At 37.3% G+C, this 18606-nt stretch overlaps 1 protein-coding gene across 1 annotated transcript; it reads right to left on the bottom strand.

The window, feature by feature from the left end:
- Positions 1–573: 573 nt before the first annotated feature.
- Positions 574–17430, bottom strand: LOC132114529 (monoglyceride lipase-like). Its single transcript, XM_059522687.1, has 8 exons — positions 17265–17430; positions 15806–15944; positions 8457–8563; positions 7499–7635; positions 4003–4113; positions 2647–2736; positions 2064–2279; positions 574–1003 (listed from the first exon to the last, which is right to left on the bottom strand). The coding sequence occupies exons 2-8, from the start codon at positions 15928–15930 to the stop codon at positions 887–889; spliced, it is 903 nt and encodes a 300-aa protein (XP_059378670.1). The 5' UTR covers positions 15931–15944; positions 17265–17430; the 3' UTR covers positions 574–886.
- Positions 17431–18606: the final 1176 nt, after the last annotated feature.

An 18606-nucleotide genomic window follows, 5' to 3' on the forward strand; every position in this document is an offset into this window, starting at 1 on the left:
AAAAACCTTTCCAATTCTCCTTATTGTGGGTATATATAGTGTATATATGGGAATCTGTGGGATCTCCTGAATAGATGTGTCTGTAGAGATCATCTAATTTATCTCTTCAAGTCCAATGTTAAATTCGCCCAGCAGACATTATGCTCTCTGAATGTCTCAAAGCTTGCATATCATTGCTCTCTTGTTGATTTTGATTGCTTCCATTGTCCTCATTTGTAAGTCGCTTTGGATTAAAGCGTCTGCTAAATGACTAAATGTAATTGTATTTTCATGCTGTATAGAGTCAGTTTGTCTTTCTGCCAAGCCATAAGCAATATAAGACTGAGTATCCTTGGCAACTGCGCTGACAGCAGAATGCAGTACTGCTTTTGTCCAGCAGGGGCAGCACGGCATCTCTTATGAGCAGTGGACATCACAAAGAGCAAATTTCAGCTGCATTCTATTACTGTGGCAACACAAAAGAGAGCTCAGCACCCAGGTGCATTATATTCCTTATAATGCATTTACATTTACGCATTTAGCAGACACTTTTATCCAAAGCAATTTACAGTGCATTCAGGCTATATATATATATTTTTACCAGTATGTGTGTGTTCCCCATGATCTTTTGCGCTGCTAACGCAATGCTCTGCCACTGAGCCACAGGAACATAGTAATGACTGCTGTTCAGGCAGTATAAACTCCCACAGAACCCTTACTGGGCATATTAAAGCTTAACTGGACCTCTAGGTCAAAGGTCACGTACTAATGACCTCTTATCATTTAGGTAAATTAGAATGAGGGTAGTTTTGTTGGCATGTAGTGCAGTCAGACATCTCTTTGTCATAGAGATGAAAGATTGGGTAGAGGGTAGGGCTTAGGCAACTGTGTATGCGGTGATTGACAGCTAAGACTCATGAGGGCTGGGAAGTCTCTCCAGGATCCAAGTGCTCACCTCTTTTAAGACAGACTCAACTGTTTCAGGTAAGTCATGGTGTAGGGCATGGTAGGCTTTTTCATACACCTGTTTGTCAGAAAAACACATACAGATCTGTGGGTTAGGAAGGAATACACTGTACAAAATTATTGTAATATTAACTGTTAAAGACTGTAAAAATGCAAGTTAATAACTTGTTAAAACAGTACATTCGGACTACATTTCGTGTGACTTACATTTCATGTAATTTTACAGTAAAATACTGTTAAATGTAAAATTTTTGAAGTTTTTGTCACTGTATGTTAAAGGTACAAAACATTTCAGTAGCAGAATGGCCTTTATAATTCACAGAAATTGGCTGTTGGATTTACTTGTTTAAAATAGTTTTTTGTTGTTGTTATTTTGTAATTTATGATTTCAGAATTGCAGTTTGTTCCGTATATATGTTAACATTATTTACTGTATTTTTACAGAACTATCCCAGCAATCACAGGTGCTGTTTTTTCCTGTAAAAATGACAGGATTTTTTATATTTTTACAGTGTATGCATGAATATTGGTGGAGGTCTATTATATGCCTTTTTATATGGAGTACTGCATGAATGTGCATCTGGATCAGGTTATCGTGTGATCTCCAGAACATCTCCTGGCACAACAACAGCTCAGATCATATTCACAAGTCAAGCCTTGAGTTCATACAGTAGCTCACCCAAAAATAAAAATGCTGTCATCATTTACTCACCCTCATGTTTTTCCAAACTTGTATGACTGTTTGTCTATTGCAGAACACAAGAAAAACATTTTGAAGAATGTTTCAACAATTTTTGTTTATCAAAATCTTACAAGGCATACTAGAAAATGCAGGCAGGTGAGTTGAGGCAAGTTGAAGCTAAACCATGCTGGACAGCGACCCTCCAGGACTGAGTTTGGACACCCCTGACGTAATGAAAGTCAACAGGGTCCAAAACAATTTTGGACCTCAATGATTTTCATTGCATGGACCCGAAAAAAATCACTGAAACATTTTTCTAAATATATTCTTCTGTGTTCCACAAAAGAAGAAAGTCATACAGTTTTGGATTGAGCAAATGATGACAGAATGTTAATTTTTGAATTTTTTGGCCCATGTTTATGCACGTTTGATTCACCTTTAGTTCTTTATCAGTGCTCTTGGCCTCATTATACAGTAGATGAGAGCCTCCGATGTCACAAAGCTTGTCGGCATCGCCGTGGAGAATGAAGTAAGGCCATGTAATGTTGGGTAATTCTCTCTTGATGCGGGCCGCTGCATCCATCAGCTGCATTCCGAACGAGACGCACAGACCTCCGTGATAATTTAGCTCATCAGTGTCATATGCCTCCACCTAATGGACATGTGGAGATTATGTACAATTAAAAACATGATCCTAATATAACAGTAACTCTTAGCTTAAGACAACACTCAGTAAACAGGGTAAAATAAACCTAAAGTTTTGAACAATTATAATTTAATCTATTTGACTGTTAGATGTTTTTGTTGTCTACTATGGCTGAATTAATGGGACCAGCTGTTTCTGTGGACATAGAGTTTCAGGGCCAAGCTATGAAGAAAATTACATTCATATGTTATCATTATTTATATGCTTCACTCTACTGTAACTACTGCCAGATTGTTTACTTAGGCCTTTTACGCATATATACATTGCCTGACTTCTACAGAAGACATACATACATAGACATACATTCCTGTACCTGTTTGGGATCCCTTGAGACCCATTTTGATTCGATCGAACCAAGAGGGAGTTTGGGAATCAAGCGGTTTAAAATTTTTGCCAGGAAAACCTGAAAAGAATCCAAAAACCCACAAACATTGACGATTTACTACAGAGAACTGAACATATCCGTTGCATAAGTTACTGAATGATGGAATTTACATATTTATTTATTTAATTTAAATAAATAAATATATATATATATATATATATATATATATATATATATATATATATATATATATAAAGGGGTCCTATTAGGCTTTTTTACTTTTTGAAGTGAAAGTCAGTGTGTAGTGGTTATGTGGGCATAAAAAAGATCTTGAAAGTTACAAATCTCAAAGTCCACTCCAAAGGGAGATATTTCATTTAAAAAAATCCCTTTTACAACGAATGGCTCGTTTGGACTACAGCATTGTTTTCCGGGTTTTGTGATGTCACAAAGCAGCCCATTGGAATATCATTAGAATAATTCCCATCTATGGAAATTTGAATAGTTGGAGGGTTGGGAGGAGCGTGGTCGTGGTTAGAACGCTTGGTTGAGTGCATCAGACAAGACGACGGCTAAAAAGAAGTGCTTCATGTTTTGTAATACATAAAGTTATTCATAAATAACTTCAAATTGACAGCAATGAATATTTACAGTACCTTTTGAATTTATTAATTTTTGAAATAAACATAATACATGTTACCGTTGCAATTTCTATCTGCCATCGGTGATGTAAGATGCCATCGTCTATTAGCCCAACCCTAGATACCACTCTAATATATCTTGCAAAATCTGTGCATGCAAAGGTTCTTGTTCAGTATTCTCGGGCTCTCAAACTGGCTAAAATGGATATGGTAATATTGTCACCATCCTTAACTATACCGGAGCACAGTAAACTTGCTGCTTTGACAAGAGGTGTGGCAGTACTGAAACACCATCTAAGCTGTTTGCCAATCACAACGCAATGGGACAGCTAACCAATCACATCACATTTAGATTTTTGGAAGGCGGGCCTCCATCATTCCCGGAACTACTCAAGCCGTTTGTGCCAGGTGGGGAGAAAAGCATTGTAATAATGTAAATTATGTGAAAAAGTATTCACCAAGAATGAGAGCATGTTCTAGTACAGGGGTGCCCAACCCTGCTCCTGGCGATCGACTGTCCTGAAAAGTTTAGCTCCAATCCTGATCAAACACACCTGAAGCAACTAATTAAGGTCTTCAGACTCAATTAAACATTAAAGCCAGGACAGTCGATCGCCAGGAGCAGGGTAGGGCACCCCTGTTCTAGTACATCACCCCCCCAAAAAAAAGACTTTGTAAAAGAGCATTTTCTGTGACTTTTTACCTTGAAAGGTGTAGCAGATTCAGCATTCATCTGAACCATGGGACCTATGAGAACCACACCTGCAAAATCCTGCGGCCTCTCACATGCGGTCAGAATGGAAATGGCCCCTCCCTGTAGTAAAACAAGACCATAGACTCAATCAAGGCAATGAAAACAGCACAATATAGCAGTCTAATTGTAGAGTACTTCATCCATATTCCACTGTTAAAAAAAATTAATTCCATTCATTCATTTCTATTATTTTTTATTTTCAAACTAGGGTCCAGGAAAGAATTGTATGATATTATGGTTTAATTCTGCTTAAAGAAAAATTATTAGATTAATTGTATTTATTTTATTTTATTGACATCCGTAGTTTTTAACAATAAGAAAGAAAAAACGTCATATTGTTTTGCTGGGAGGGGGGTCTTATATTATATTTACATTTAACAGTACTCTAATAGTGGTTCACTGTAAATATAATATAAAAGCCAATTATTTAATTTTGTAAACAGCATGTTGTTTTTATAATATCATGCTTAATTTGGCGGTTTTGTATACATTGAAATATATAGCCGTCTTTATATTTTAGGAAGGGCATCCATTGCAAGATGAACATTATATTTTGGTGTCTTTTGTATCATAAAATTCTGTTGATTAAACACATAAAGAAAAATAATCTACAATACTCTTAATTGGACAATAAACATGTTTTCCATCCTCACATGAGTAAATATGACTGAGAAACCCCTAATTTGTAATTTTCTGATGCTCTACTCCTTTGGTTTCTTTATCTTGTTGCTATTATGATCCTATCTATGAATATTCATGAGTCGAGGCCAGGATTCAAAAGAGGTGGAGAGATTAAAGAACAGTTCCCACCACATTTCTAAGAGACTCCAATAATGGGCCGATTTAAGTTATGCACTCACACACAAACACTTAGAGCAGACATACAAACCCAAGCACACACTCAGTTTAGACACACTTCAAACGCACACTAACTCTAGAAGCTTCATCAAGAAAATAGGTGGTCTGCTTTGATTTGATTATAAAAGGTAATTGCTTATTAATTTGGAATATTTGCATCCCTGGGAGCAACTGGGAGTAAAATTTCAAATGCACAACCTACACACAGATAATTACACTAACAACAGCTTGCATCTGCACCTGCCTTTCGTTCATACACACACACAATCACACACACAAACACACACAGATAATTATATGATTGTTTTCATCTGTAAGCATGTGACAGGAAAGCAAATGTTTATTAAGCCAGTAGCTTAAGTTCCTCAGGTCTCAGGAAGTGACAATTACAAGCATATTCCCACGACTGGAAATAACAAGACATGCCTAAGTGGAAATTTCTTTAAACGAAGCATTGTGTAAAAAGAAAAACATTTCATTTTCCATACACACTGGTGGTGGATGAGGAGATACCCCTGACAATGTAAAGCGCTTTGAGTGCTTAGAAAAGCGCTATATAAATGTAAGGAATTATTATTATTTCTTATAAGAGACTCTGGTTATACAAGAACCAAACAGCCTGGTATTACATAAGATACTTAATTAGAGAGTGTTACTGTAAATAAAGGATTTCTTTACCAGGACACCCGTGCGGTGGGATATTTATACCATACTACTATCTCAGAAAAATCCTATCTTTGTGACAGTGATGTTCCACGGAAATACAGTGGAACATCTCTAGTCTTTACACATTTCTAGTCTTTAGGGCTCACGAAGCTTCTTGAGTATGCATCTCCTGAGCAAAAAACGAAGAGCTTCCAGCTGGATTTTTTTGTTCACATTCAGTCAAGCACAATTTGGGTTTAACACATACTGAACATTGGAAATGCAGCAAAGCAAAAGCAAATGGTCTTCCTGTGGCCTCCACCCCATGAGTCACAGACAGTTCAAAGTAGTTTACTTTATCTTTTCCGACAGCCATAAATAGCTTGGAATATTTATTAAACATAGTGTTAAATGTTATTATAGAAATGTCCCCTCCAAAAATATTTACATCTTCTGTGACGTCTGATTCTCAGAAATAATTTGAATACAAAATGTAGGAAACATGTAAATATGAACGAGACATTTGCACACTTGTTGGTGGCTGCCAAAAACGGAGCTACATGAAAGAATGAATGTAATACAACACAAATCGATATGTAAAATAAAATACTAAAATGGCCAAAAATTTTGATCACATGCCTAACTATTAGGGCTGTGCAAAAAATCGAATGCGATTTTCATGCGCATCTCATCAGTAAAGACGCTCCTGTAATTAGAAGTATATCTCCAGCACATGCGTTCAGATCAGGGTTGCCAGGTTTTCACAACAAATCCTGCCCAGTTGCTTCTTAAACCTAGCCCAATCGCGTTTCCAGGAGATTCCCCGATAAAAGTTTTTTTGGCAGGGTTGCCTTGGTAAAATTCGCATTTTAGGGGCTAAATATCACGTTATTGGTATTGTCGCTTCGACCCGCGGACATGAAAAACAACCACAGCGCCTTAATAGTGCCTTTAGTGCCTAAAATGCGAATTTTACCAAGGCAACCCTGCCAAAAAGCGTATATTATAACCCCGGGATGCAATTTTTATTGGGGAACCTCCTGGAAACGTGCTTGGGCTAGTTTTAGACTAGTTTTGAGAAAGCAACTGGGCAGGATTTGTTGTGAAAACCTGGCAACCCTGATCTGAACACACGTGCTGAAGATATACTTCTAATCACAGGAGCATCTTTACTGATGAGATGCACATGAAAATCGCATTGATTTTTTGCACAGCCCTACTAACTATGCAAAAAAGTCCTGCTGGTTAGGGAAATACGAGTATGATTGTATCATTGTGGTTGAACCACTGATGTCACATGGATTATTTTACAGATCTTCTTGCAACATTTCTGAGAATATCAGTTGCATTGCTGATGCAGGGTCAGACAGGTCTCAGATTACATCAAAACTATCTTCATTTGTGTTTTGAAGATGAATGAAGTTCTTATGGGTTTGAGTGTGAGTAATTAATGATAGAATTTTCATTTTTGGGTGAACTATTCCTTTAAAGTAAGAGAAAGAGACTACACTTGTATTTTCCTAACCAGCGGGAACTTTTTGCATAGTTAAGCATGTGATCAAAATTTAGGGGCGTTTTAATATTTTATTTAACATATTGATTTGTGTTGTATTATTGCATTCATGCTTTCATGTTGCACTGTTTTTGGCAGCCACCAACAAATGTGGAATTTTATCATTCATATTTACGTTTCCTACATTTATATTAAAATAGGGTCAGTAATTAATGACAGAATTTCATTTGTGGGTGAACTAACCCTTTAACGTATATTCACTCTCACTCACAGTCATAGCTTTTACAATGATAATGTAGGATTATTTGTCATCTCATCTTGAGAATCATCATTCTTGGTGTGAACAGGCTTATAAAAGGCATTTGACCTCTGTTTGCTTATGAAAAAACACAATAAACTGGTTTTTAAAATCTACTGACGGTGTCCTACCATTGAGTGTCCGATTATGAACACTGGCAGATTGGGGTTGCGGCCCTTCATGATGTCAATGTGCTGGAGGGCATCTCTGATGTAAATCTGAAAGTTTTTGATAGCCATCCTCTCGCCTTCACTCTGGCCATGACCAACTGAGACAGAAAGAGAAAGAGTATTATACTCCAAGCATTTGTTTCCCCTAACTTGTGTCTTGTATATCAGCTCTCTTTTTAAACAGGAGATAAAAGAGGACTTGCAATGCCATGCAAACAGCTCACAAAGAGCTCTGGAAATTTAGGCAAACAGCTGATATGATATTTAGTTAAGCAAATTAACATAAAATTAATAATTGAACAAACAAATGAACAGAACAGAATAGAAATTTCAAAAAGCATGTGGTATACAGACATACGGAAAGGTGAGACTGCATGTTAGAAGAGACAGAAAGAAAGAAACATATAGAGAGAAACTGACTGTAGGGGTTTCTGTTTGTTGTATTTCAATTGAACCAATTACTCACACCGAGACATCAGACAGTCAAATCACACACTCACACAACCCCAACTGCTCATCACAAGGCGGCTTGCTGTCTCTCTGTGTAAATCATTAGTTACCATGGCACTGCCACAAAACCGCTTTAACATTCTGTACACATAGCACTTGCTATTTTCTATATTCTGTACGTTTAATTTCATTTTCATTATTTCTCAACTCCATCCCCACTCTAAACACAGGATGTCCATTCCCACAACATCTGTTATTAATGACAGTAAAAATGGATGGAGGACTCCCAAGGAATCAAATGTTGGCATAAATACTTTTTTTACCCCACACTCTCACAGCCTCATGAAGAGCATGCCCCCCTACACCACCCAAAACACTGCTGCACTGTTGCTAACCAACAAATCTGTGTGTTGGGGATTTTAGCCACTTGATTAGGAGTCTGCCGCTTGATTAGGAGTCTGCCACTCACCGTGATCGTGGGCGAACACCAGAATACCATGCTGGGTCAGGCTGTGAGCAATGTCAGCATAACCACCACTATGCTCTCCCGCTCCATGGGCTACAAACACCAGTGCCCTGTTGGAGGAAAACACAGATCATTGATTTGGGAAGGGAACTGTAAATAAGTGAACAAATCTGGTTCTGATTCCTTTTAACAGTTCCAGTTCCTTAATGGTTTCATTAACAATTTATTTATTACTTATAAGAAAGAAATGAATGAAATTTCATTTCCAAATAAGGAAATAATTTCAATAGTACATACATTTACAACAATCGGCTTAACAAAAAAACTGTGTATTTACACAGACTTTTCATAGTCTATTTGACATAAATGCAATCCTATTAAACAACAGTACAACATAAGTATCAAAATTTTTTCTATGTGTTTTAATTCTCGCTTGACTATTTTTGAGTCATTTGTCATTTCAGATTGAGGCTTCAGGTATGAGGCTAATCGGGTATGCTATGCTTGTACACAAGTTGACTAAAACAAACATTAAAGGCCATTAATGTAGTTTAAATGACATATTATAATGTGATGTGATAGGAATTGTAATCAGGAACTAAAGAAAGTACCCATTAAAGTTATTTGAGCAAATGGGATTGGCTGAAGTCCTAATGGGGACCCGATTTCTCATGAAAACTAGTGCACAAAACTTTGTCAAAAGGTTTTCAGTTTACCTTAGAAAAAATCACGTGCAAATCTGTGTTAATAGAAGCAAAAGTCATGAAAGTCAAGTTAAACCGGTATTACTGAGAACTGTTTCTCAGTTTCCTCAACACAGGCAAAATACAGACACATCCTACTAAAAGTCTTCCACCAGAATAACAAGATATTCTCATTAGTAGCATACACACTAAAACCCATAAATAATAAAGCAGAAGGAGAGAGAGAGAGAGAGAGAGAGAGAGAGAAATGGGGAATAGCTGTATTAGATCCAAACTTGTACAGATTTCTTGACCTCGATGCAGCCTCTAAATCAGTAACAAAAAGAGTCTTTGTAAATGTATAATTGGCTCACATGGTCTCAGAGGACCGAGAGAGTGCATCTTTACTTCTATTTGGAGAAACTGCTAATCATTCTATCCATCTCTCTGTCATATTCAGAAATGTATTTACTAAAAATTAAGCTTCTCAGTCTCCATCTAACAGCTGGTAACTTGGTGTAAGATAAAATGGAAGTGCTTGTGTGTGTGTTTGTTATGATCCTTAGATCAAAAATATTTTGTCCTTGAACCCTAAAAATGGAGTTTGCGAGGCAGACAGAGAGACTACTGTGTGTGTTTCCTAGTGCGCGCGTGTGTGCACGTCTTTGAAATTCCCAAACAGATCTAAAGTATAGTTAAACTACAAAGTAACAAGCATCAAGGGCAGATTGGAGATAAACAGAAATGAAAAAAACTGTGTGCCTGTACAATCTGGGCAATACTTGTGAGGGACAAATTTGTGTGTGTAAGTTGGAAGTGCACTGACAGCTCTATAAATATCCATGTTTGGCAGTAGAATTCTTCTGCAAATGCCATTAGACAGAAGAGAATGAACCACGCTGACCAGCATGACCCTTTTTATCGAACTGTGTTTCAGTTCCTTGCATGGGTTCAATGCCCAGATTATCTACTGAGTGATCTGTCAATCACTACTGGGGTCATACAATGGGCTACTGTGGTCTTTTCAACTTTCACCCACTTTCTGCTTCGCTAGCTGCATCTGTTGGCATCAGCACTGGACATGTGCAATGTAAGAGACTGTAAAAGGACATTGTGAGATGATGTCTGGGCTGTAAGCAGACTAGCTCTGTTAAATGTTAAACCAAGCAGTGAAGTGGTGAACTCAGTGTAAACAGTTTGACTCTTCAGCTGCTCACATCTGTCCTGCCAGTTCTTTTAAGTGGAAGTTCAACTTCCAACAGACAACCTTACTACGTTGATGTTTACTTTCAAAGGTTTTTTGGGTTAGACGTCGAGCGAGTGAGTGCTAGAAGGTTCACAACCTATTTAAGAGAAAAAAATGATTTTACAAAATATTCTTTCAGGGCTGTCAATGGTAACATGTTCACTTAAGTGAAGAAATGTGATGTCCGCAACACTGCTAACTCCCATAATTTATTAAAAAACTTTTAAAAAACGTTTTTTAATAAATTATGGGAGTTAGCAGTGTTGCGGACATCACATTTCTTCACCTCAGTAGTCCTTCTTTGTCCAGCACCTGCCAGAAGGTGGGATGTGCACACAATAACTCTTTTTAACATGTTCACTTAAGACATTAATGAAATAGGCTATGTTTAATATAAAGATTTTTTTGTACAATCACATTTACCAAAATTGCTAGCATTACTATTTAATTCTGCTTTTAAAATTCATTATGAAGATTAATTATATTGCACTGAGAGTAAGAAAAGTTTTTCTGAATATAGTTTTAAGAAGTCAGAAAACAAAGATTGAGTTTTACTTTATTTTTAGCAATTGTTATATTTTGTTTTATTATGATATCACTTTTATATTAGTAATAATATTTTTGGATATATATATATATATATATATATATATATATATATATATATATATATATATATATATATATATATATATATATATATATATATATATATATATATATATATATTAATATATAATTATAGAAATATTAAAGTATTTTTATTCATAAAATATAAAAATGCCTTTATATTTTAGGAAGTAAAGGATCATTTTTGGGTTTGAAAACCCCTGAATTAGACTATATAAAATGTCTACACTAAACGTGTAAAATCTTTTCAGGTGGGATTCAAATTTGGGTTCATTCAGATGATGTTACATAATTAAAAAAAGAGAAAAAAAGCATTGGATCAGTATTGTTCATATTGGACATATTGGATCAGTTTATTGTACCAGGATGCATAGCATTCAGTAATTTCCATGTCCTACCGCCCTAAACTGAGATGCTTCTAAACATCTAGTAGACATACCCACAGAAGCTTCAAACGATCAAACACAGGCTAAATATTTCACCATAAATAGAATTATAGAGTGCAGCAAAGGGGATACTGGTAGCATTGCTTTAGATGTTTGATACAAACATGTCTGATGCCTACATTACCTTCTTGTTTGCTGACCTGAATCTTTCACATTCAGTCACATGGGAAGCTATATCTTCCATTTCTCAAAACTAAATATTTGTGGTTTAATGACCTTTCACTGAAGATCTCATGGTTTTGTGGTTATCAATTTAATCTTATTATATGAACATTTACAGATAAACACACATACACACAATTGTCATATACACTGTTGTTGACAAGCATTAGAGGTCAAATTAGTCTGACAGAGGGGAAGAGGTGGTAACTATGGTAATGGCATGCTCTCCTGGGCCGCACTACGGCCAATTCAGGGTGAAAAGTTGCTGAAAAAACAACAGTTCTGTAACAGTAGGCATAGAGAATTTGACATGCTTGACATGACACCCACACAAACACTGTTTTTTTAATGCTTACACAAAGTTTTTTAAACTATGGCTCCATTTCTCCAAGCTCTACATGCAAAATGACAAAACACACACACAACATGCAAACCATCACATGTATCTTGCAAAAGCAAACACTTAATTCAAAACTATTTTAACTCTTTGCATAGTAACTACACACAGACATAAAATAATTATTCACATACATGCTATACTACACACAGATGTGAAAAAGTCTACGTGACTATGTTGAAATATTTGCTAAATGCCGCCAACAGAACAGCAACACATTTTATGGACGACTGTTTCGTGAACCTAGGAGAGGAGGTCATTCTGGACATAAAATTAATATTGCAGGAGAATGGAAAGAGCAAACATCATCTTGACAGATTCACATGCAGGCTGGACCTGATTGATAAATGTCCACTGCCACTGACCATGAAGCTGGAGGCTGTTAGACAGGTGGCACTGTCTAAAATACAACATCTGTTCTTCAACGTTCATATCCAGCAGAAAGTGCTGAGCGAAATGAATAACAAAACAGTGAGCTTAGTGCTAAAATTGTTTGGACTGAATACACATAGCACTCATGACATTATTTTTCATCCCCAATGGGAAGAAGGTTTGAGGGTGCCGAACGTGATATGGGTTTATACCAGCATGTGGAACATGCTGAACAATGATGACAGAGGCGTTAGGGATTTGGCTCGATCCTCCCTGTTCCTGGACCTCAGGAGAAGCAGTGTGCCGTTAGCCACGGATGAGCCCCACTTCCTTGACTTTAAAAGAAAACCCAGCGGGAAACTGGACACTCACTCTGCTGGTTTTGGTGTATGGTCAGACTGGCCATACCTGAATGACCTCTGTGTAAGAACTGGATTATCAATGGATTGGGCTCGGTCTGACTCTGGGACGGTGAGGGTCTCAGAGGATATCATCACTGACCCCCTGATCTATGTCAGAGCGAACTCTCATGGATTTACATCCGTATCACTAAAAACAACACTGGACTGGACTGAACCTTCAGGGAAAACTTGCATGTCTTCCCTCTGCTGATCAGTCATTTCTCAAGAATACTGCACTCAGCGAGGACATTGTTATTTTCACAGTAAAAGCCAGCTTACAAGTTCTTCCAACTAGACTCAAACTTTCTATCTGGTTTCCTACAATTCCGGTTCCTCACTGTCTGCATCACACTACAGAACAGATCACAGAAACATTGCCACATATTCTGAATGGCTGTCATGCTTACCAAGGAATGTACATAGCACGCCACAACAGAATAGTGGACTTGATAGTGAAAGAAATATCAAACTACTTACCATCTTTAGTAAGAATATTCAAACATTCTTGTGTAAATTCATCCATGTTTCAATATCTTAACAGTAATTCTGAAATATTGTCTCATTTGTCTGCTAATACACCAGATGTTATTGTGATTAATGAGGAGTGTAGAGAGGTGTTCGTTTTGGAGGTTGCATGCACTTTTGATTCTAATATGGAGGAAGCTTTTATGTCTAAAATCATTAAATATCAATCATTACTAAATACCATTTCAGAAATAGGTTATTGGGGCAGATTACTTGTCTTTAAATTTGGCAGCTTAGGACACACACATAGGCTGGTTGTAAGAGGGCTTCAACAACTTGGGATGGCCAAAACGAGGGCCAAACGCTTGGCAAAGTATTGTGCATTGTCTGCTATCATAGGCAGCCATCATATATGAAGGAGACGCTGTTGTTTATACCCATAAGAACTGAGTGTTATGCTTAATATTGTAAAATACCTGCTGTATACCATTGGTCCATGATCTTGTACATGTAATTACCTGCATCTATAATATTTATGTCCTTGTAAGTTACTTCTTTTAAGTGGACTTACATTTTTTTAATGTGTGTGCATGCGCGTATGTGTGTGTGTGAGAGAGAGAGAGACGGTCACACTGTGGAGTCAGCAGTCTTATTCGTCCGTGGCTTGTGTACGTACTGCAAACACATAGGAGCTGCATCACTGTCTGTCACGTGACTCTGTTCCCCTTTCAGGCTTGAACTGATGGTAAAACTTAGGACACTATTAGCTTATTTATTTTGAAATATGAAGCTCGCAATTATAGAAAAGGGGCGTTACATTTCCGACGAGTGCTTGTGGTGCCAATCAGAGCAGACTACACTTGTCGGAAGGAGGGACTTTGAGAGGCAGGGCATACTTTCCCAAATTAAACAAAAGAGCTGTTAGTTTTGAATGATGGGTGTAATGTAGAAAACATGTGTTCAGTTTGGCAAAAACTTTGTTTGACAATAGCAAACTGAGTTTAAAGCACATATTGTGCTTGTAGTTTTGCAGGCTTGGCTTAAAGATTAGGTATATGAGTGAATGGTTTCACTGAATGGACCTCAAGTACCACTTTAGTGTCTACGCAATTTTAAAAAACTGTAATGTAGATGGAAACATCTGACAAACCGACATACTAACATTTTTTTACATTTTTAAAATGACTAAGGAGAACCACTGCTGATGAAACTATAGTAAAAAAGTGTAGCAGATCTGTACTGTGAGAGTGTGTAAGTCTATAAGTGGACATAAAGGGGCCATAAATGGGCTTTCGACTCATGGAAACCAAGACATTCCCTTCATCGTTCTCTGCATAAATACTGAGTGGGCCCCTTTCTCATTCACTTTTACTTTGAGTAATTCAGGGCAGTATACTGTAGTCATTTAACAAAATAATGTTTGTGAGAAACTGGCTTTATATAACTTGAAAACTATAGTAAGTGAATGCAGGCACAGCCTGTAAGATATAAAATCTCTTAAAAAACTATTTCTATGTTTGTTAAGTTGCACGGCATGTGATGTCAACTGGGCAGTACCCATGAGAAGCTTGCTTACTTTAATGCTGTTTCTCCAAAAAGTTGTTCATAGTTTTTTTTTTATGTTTCCAGCATAACTTGTCAGCGGTATGTATCACATCCAGTGTGTTTCACAAACAAACAAATATTTTAAAGAATCGTTCAAAAGACTCATCATACATCCAAATATGCCTACTTTCTCACTAAAGAGACAAGTATTATGTTAGAGATATTCTTGAAAAAGTAGGCAAAATGTACCCAGAGGACCTACTGAAAATATCCAGACATGGACACTTTACTATCCCATGAAGCTTCAGGAGAGATGTTGTGAATCATGGCAGTGAAGTATTTCGGATGCAGCTTCAGCAACTGGAGTTATCACTTTGAATCCTTCATTGAATACTCTTAAGTTATCATTTTCAGTTCTCTGGAAGTGTCTTTCATGAAATATAAATTAGAAACATTAGGCTACTCACTTGTTCATACTGTAGGACAAGATGAATTTGCAACAGAGTTTTTACTATTATTATTATTAGAAATGATTTTTGTTTGTAATAAAACATTAAAACATACTGCATTCTTTATTGAGTTTACATGTGGAATATTTTCTTTAGCAGTAGGCCTAGGCCACATTTATATATAACTGTCTGCACCTTTACAAACAGGATTTTACAAGAAACTTCGCTCGTTTGTTTCCTCACTCAGTTTAGACAGTTTGCAAAAGAAACAAAAGAGAACCTCGCAGAAACCCGCAGATCGTCCCGCTGTTAACGTTTGCCGCAAATATGACCCTGCTCTGTTATAGCTGAATGCGTGTCGCGTTTTTGAGTAATCGTTAAGGTGCTGGAATGGAAAGACAGACTCTTCAAAGTTGGCTAAAAATAGGCTCCGTAAGGAAACATCCGTAAACAGTCTCTCGTCCTTCTCTACTGGAGGCTGCAACTGGAGGATCTTTCGCTTTATCCCAAGAGGCCTGACCTGTGTCTGTTTTGCACATTAATGTCTCGCACTTACTTTGGCTGACTCTCGGGCTCCCAGTAACGGCAGAACAGGTGCAGTCCGTCGGCGTTGACGATGTGCGGCAGGTCGGTGTAAGGGACACCTTGCGGTGACAGACGATTCCCCTCGGGTTCCGGCATGTCCCCGCCGAGGGCTGAAATAAACAGAGTGCTGTCAGAAGCTCGCTTCTGTACCAGGATGAAACAGCAACGACTAATAGGCAGGTGGCTAACATATGCATTCCGGGGATTTCATTCATCTGGTTCAGCACAATGTACAGCGACCGGCAGAATGTTTAAAATGACAGTAGCTGACGTCGGAGCTGACCGAAGAGATAACACTGTCACTGACTGTCCTGAGCAGCGTGTACACAAGCACGCGCGCGCTTTTAAATGGACCGACGATTCAAAGAGAGTCTATTTTCAGCGCATTGAACAGTTTCCAATAGAGAGAAGAAAAAACGTGCACTGCGGTACTGTTTATGACTGACAGCATGCCAAGTGGAGACAGTGAGAGAAGCTGCCAATGCATCGACCTGCCAATTATTTGAGCCCAATCCTTTTATTTGGGTCGATAGAGAATCGAGGCCAACAGTGACTGATTTATTTAGACTGTTATAGGCACAGTTAAGCTGTCCATTCTCTCAACCCGGAGGAACACTGATGTTTAGATGTTTTCATGCATTAACCCATCTTATATAGTTCTCGATAATCGAGAATCTGTTTACACAAATACAGAATAGTATGTTTGTATAACCAAAATGCATAATTGATTATAAATTTTACACAATAACAAAAAATTATTAGGCTACACTAGCCTATAACAAAAATAAAAACATGTTAATTGTGAATAGCCTAATAACGTCCGTTAAATTACACAGTGTCGTTTAGCCATCTAAATGGCCCCTTTTTTATTTTCATTGTCTATTTGTTTGTCTAACTGCTAAATTTAAAATGCAATGCCTTGCATAAATGTTAAAAAATAATCCATACAAAAGCCAGCAAACCGATTATCGGTCTACAGTCTATTAATGATAATTAACAATATGTATTAATGCCGTTTTATTTATGCAATGTTAATTGTCTTTTTTTCCAAATTTATTTTCACGTCTATAGGCTTCTTCAAAATGCTATGCATAGCTGACTAAGTAGGTATCTGTAAAAAAATGTCACCAAACGGGTCTACTTTTTAAGTGCCTTATTCTTTCTAGTTTTGATTATATTTGTACACATAACTAAGATAAATGGTCATACCGCGAAGTGTGGACAACTATTTGATGATATAAAACGAATCTGATTTCTGTCCCTAACATGTAAACACGCAGTTTCTTTAAGGAACGTGAATACCAGTGACTCGGTGCGCGTGTCTGGCTTTGTCCGCTAACAGAGTGCTTGGCAAAGGTGATTCCCCATTATTTAATACAGAATCATATTTACTAGATATTAATCAAAAGCAAATTCAACCAACCACCTACCTGAACCTGCTACACACTGAATGTTGAAGACAGAAATCAAGTCCACCTTTCGAGTCAGTGGTCCGGTATCGGAGCCGGTCGTTGACAGCGGTGCTCAGTCTGCTGCTGTTTCCCGCATTGGGCTCAACTCTGAGCGGCCGCCTGGTGGGTGGAGAGAGAATGAAGAAAGGGGAGCTGTGTGAGAAACCGCCAACCCACACAGATACATACACACGAAACTCTCTCTCTCTCTCTCTCTCTCTCTCTCTCTTCACATTCGTTTCAACTGAATGAGATTGATTAAACTCATTTATCTACATATGTCGACTGTCTGTCTTTCAATAAGTCGAGATAAGCTTAAGGTATGACTAATGCTGGTCACTTGCAGAGTTGTTTTCTAGTCCTTGTGTGATATACAGATAAAATGACTGTAACATATTTATTCACATTTTATGTGCACACAGTACGACATTTGCAATTGTGCTTTTGGCACAGGAAAGATAGGCTACACTGTAAAAAATTGCTGTAGTTTCTACAGCAAAATTTTACAGAATTTTTCTGTATAAACATTTTACAAGATGCAGCTGTAATTCGCAATGCATTATGGGTCAAATAAGGTTTTACAGTTGTTAACAGTATATTTCCACGTCAACTGTAATTCATTTACAAGAAGCAGGTGTTGTCACTGTAGTTCCTGCTTTTTACACTAACTTACTGTAGTGTGGCATTATGGGATTGCGCGCGCATCATTCAAATCTGAAACCCAGCCGGCTGGAGCAGCGTGAGAACGATTGAAGATTAGAGGCTTTATTCATAATTCCTGGTAAGTTCACTTAAATATACTAGAGAAACATATCCTTTATATATTTATTTGAGTATAAACTTACAATGTATAAGCGATTTCATGTCACAATAGCCTCCTATCCTGACATTCAGACAAGTGGTCTTGGTAACTTCTGTGCAGTACTGGGAATTGCTATCATAGCATAGTTAGGCCAAATTTTCTGTTTTTGGAAGTTACATTTTCATATTGAGAGCATTTAAAGTAGTGTTTACCTAACTTTTATCATAAAGCCCAATGCGAACGATTGTCATAGTAACTACTATCTAAATAACTGACAAACAGCAAAATAAGTGAAATTTCATTTGTTTATATGTGTTCATTTTTTTATATGTGTTCAACTGTCCCATATTGACGTGACGCCTTACTATAATAAGTGAAAGACATCTTTATATGCCCGACTGAACAAGTTAGCCTGATAAAAAAAAAAAAAAAAAAAAAAAAAAAACAGAAAAAAAAGACTGAGGAAGCATCGAAACGCGAGACTGATCCTGATTATATTAACGTTTCATTCAACATCAA

This window comes from Carassius carassius, chromosome 34, assembly GCF_963082965.1.
Source record: "Carassius carassius chromosome 34, fCarCar2.1, whole genome shotgun sequence".
Lineage (NCBI taxonomy): Eukaryota > Metazoa > Chordata > Actinopteri > Cypriniformes > Cyprinidae > Carassius > Carassius carassius.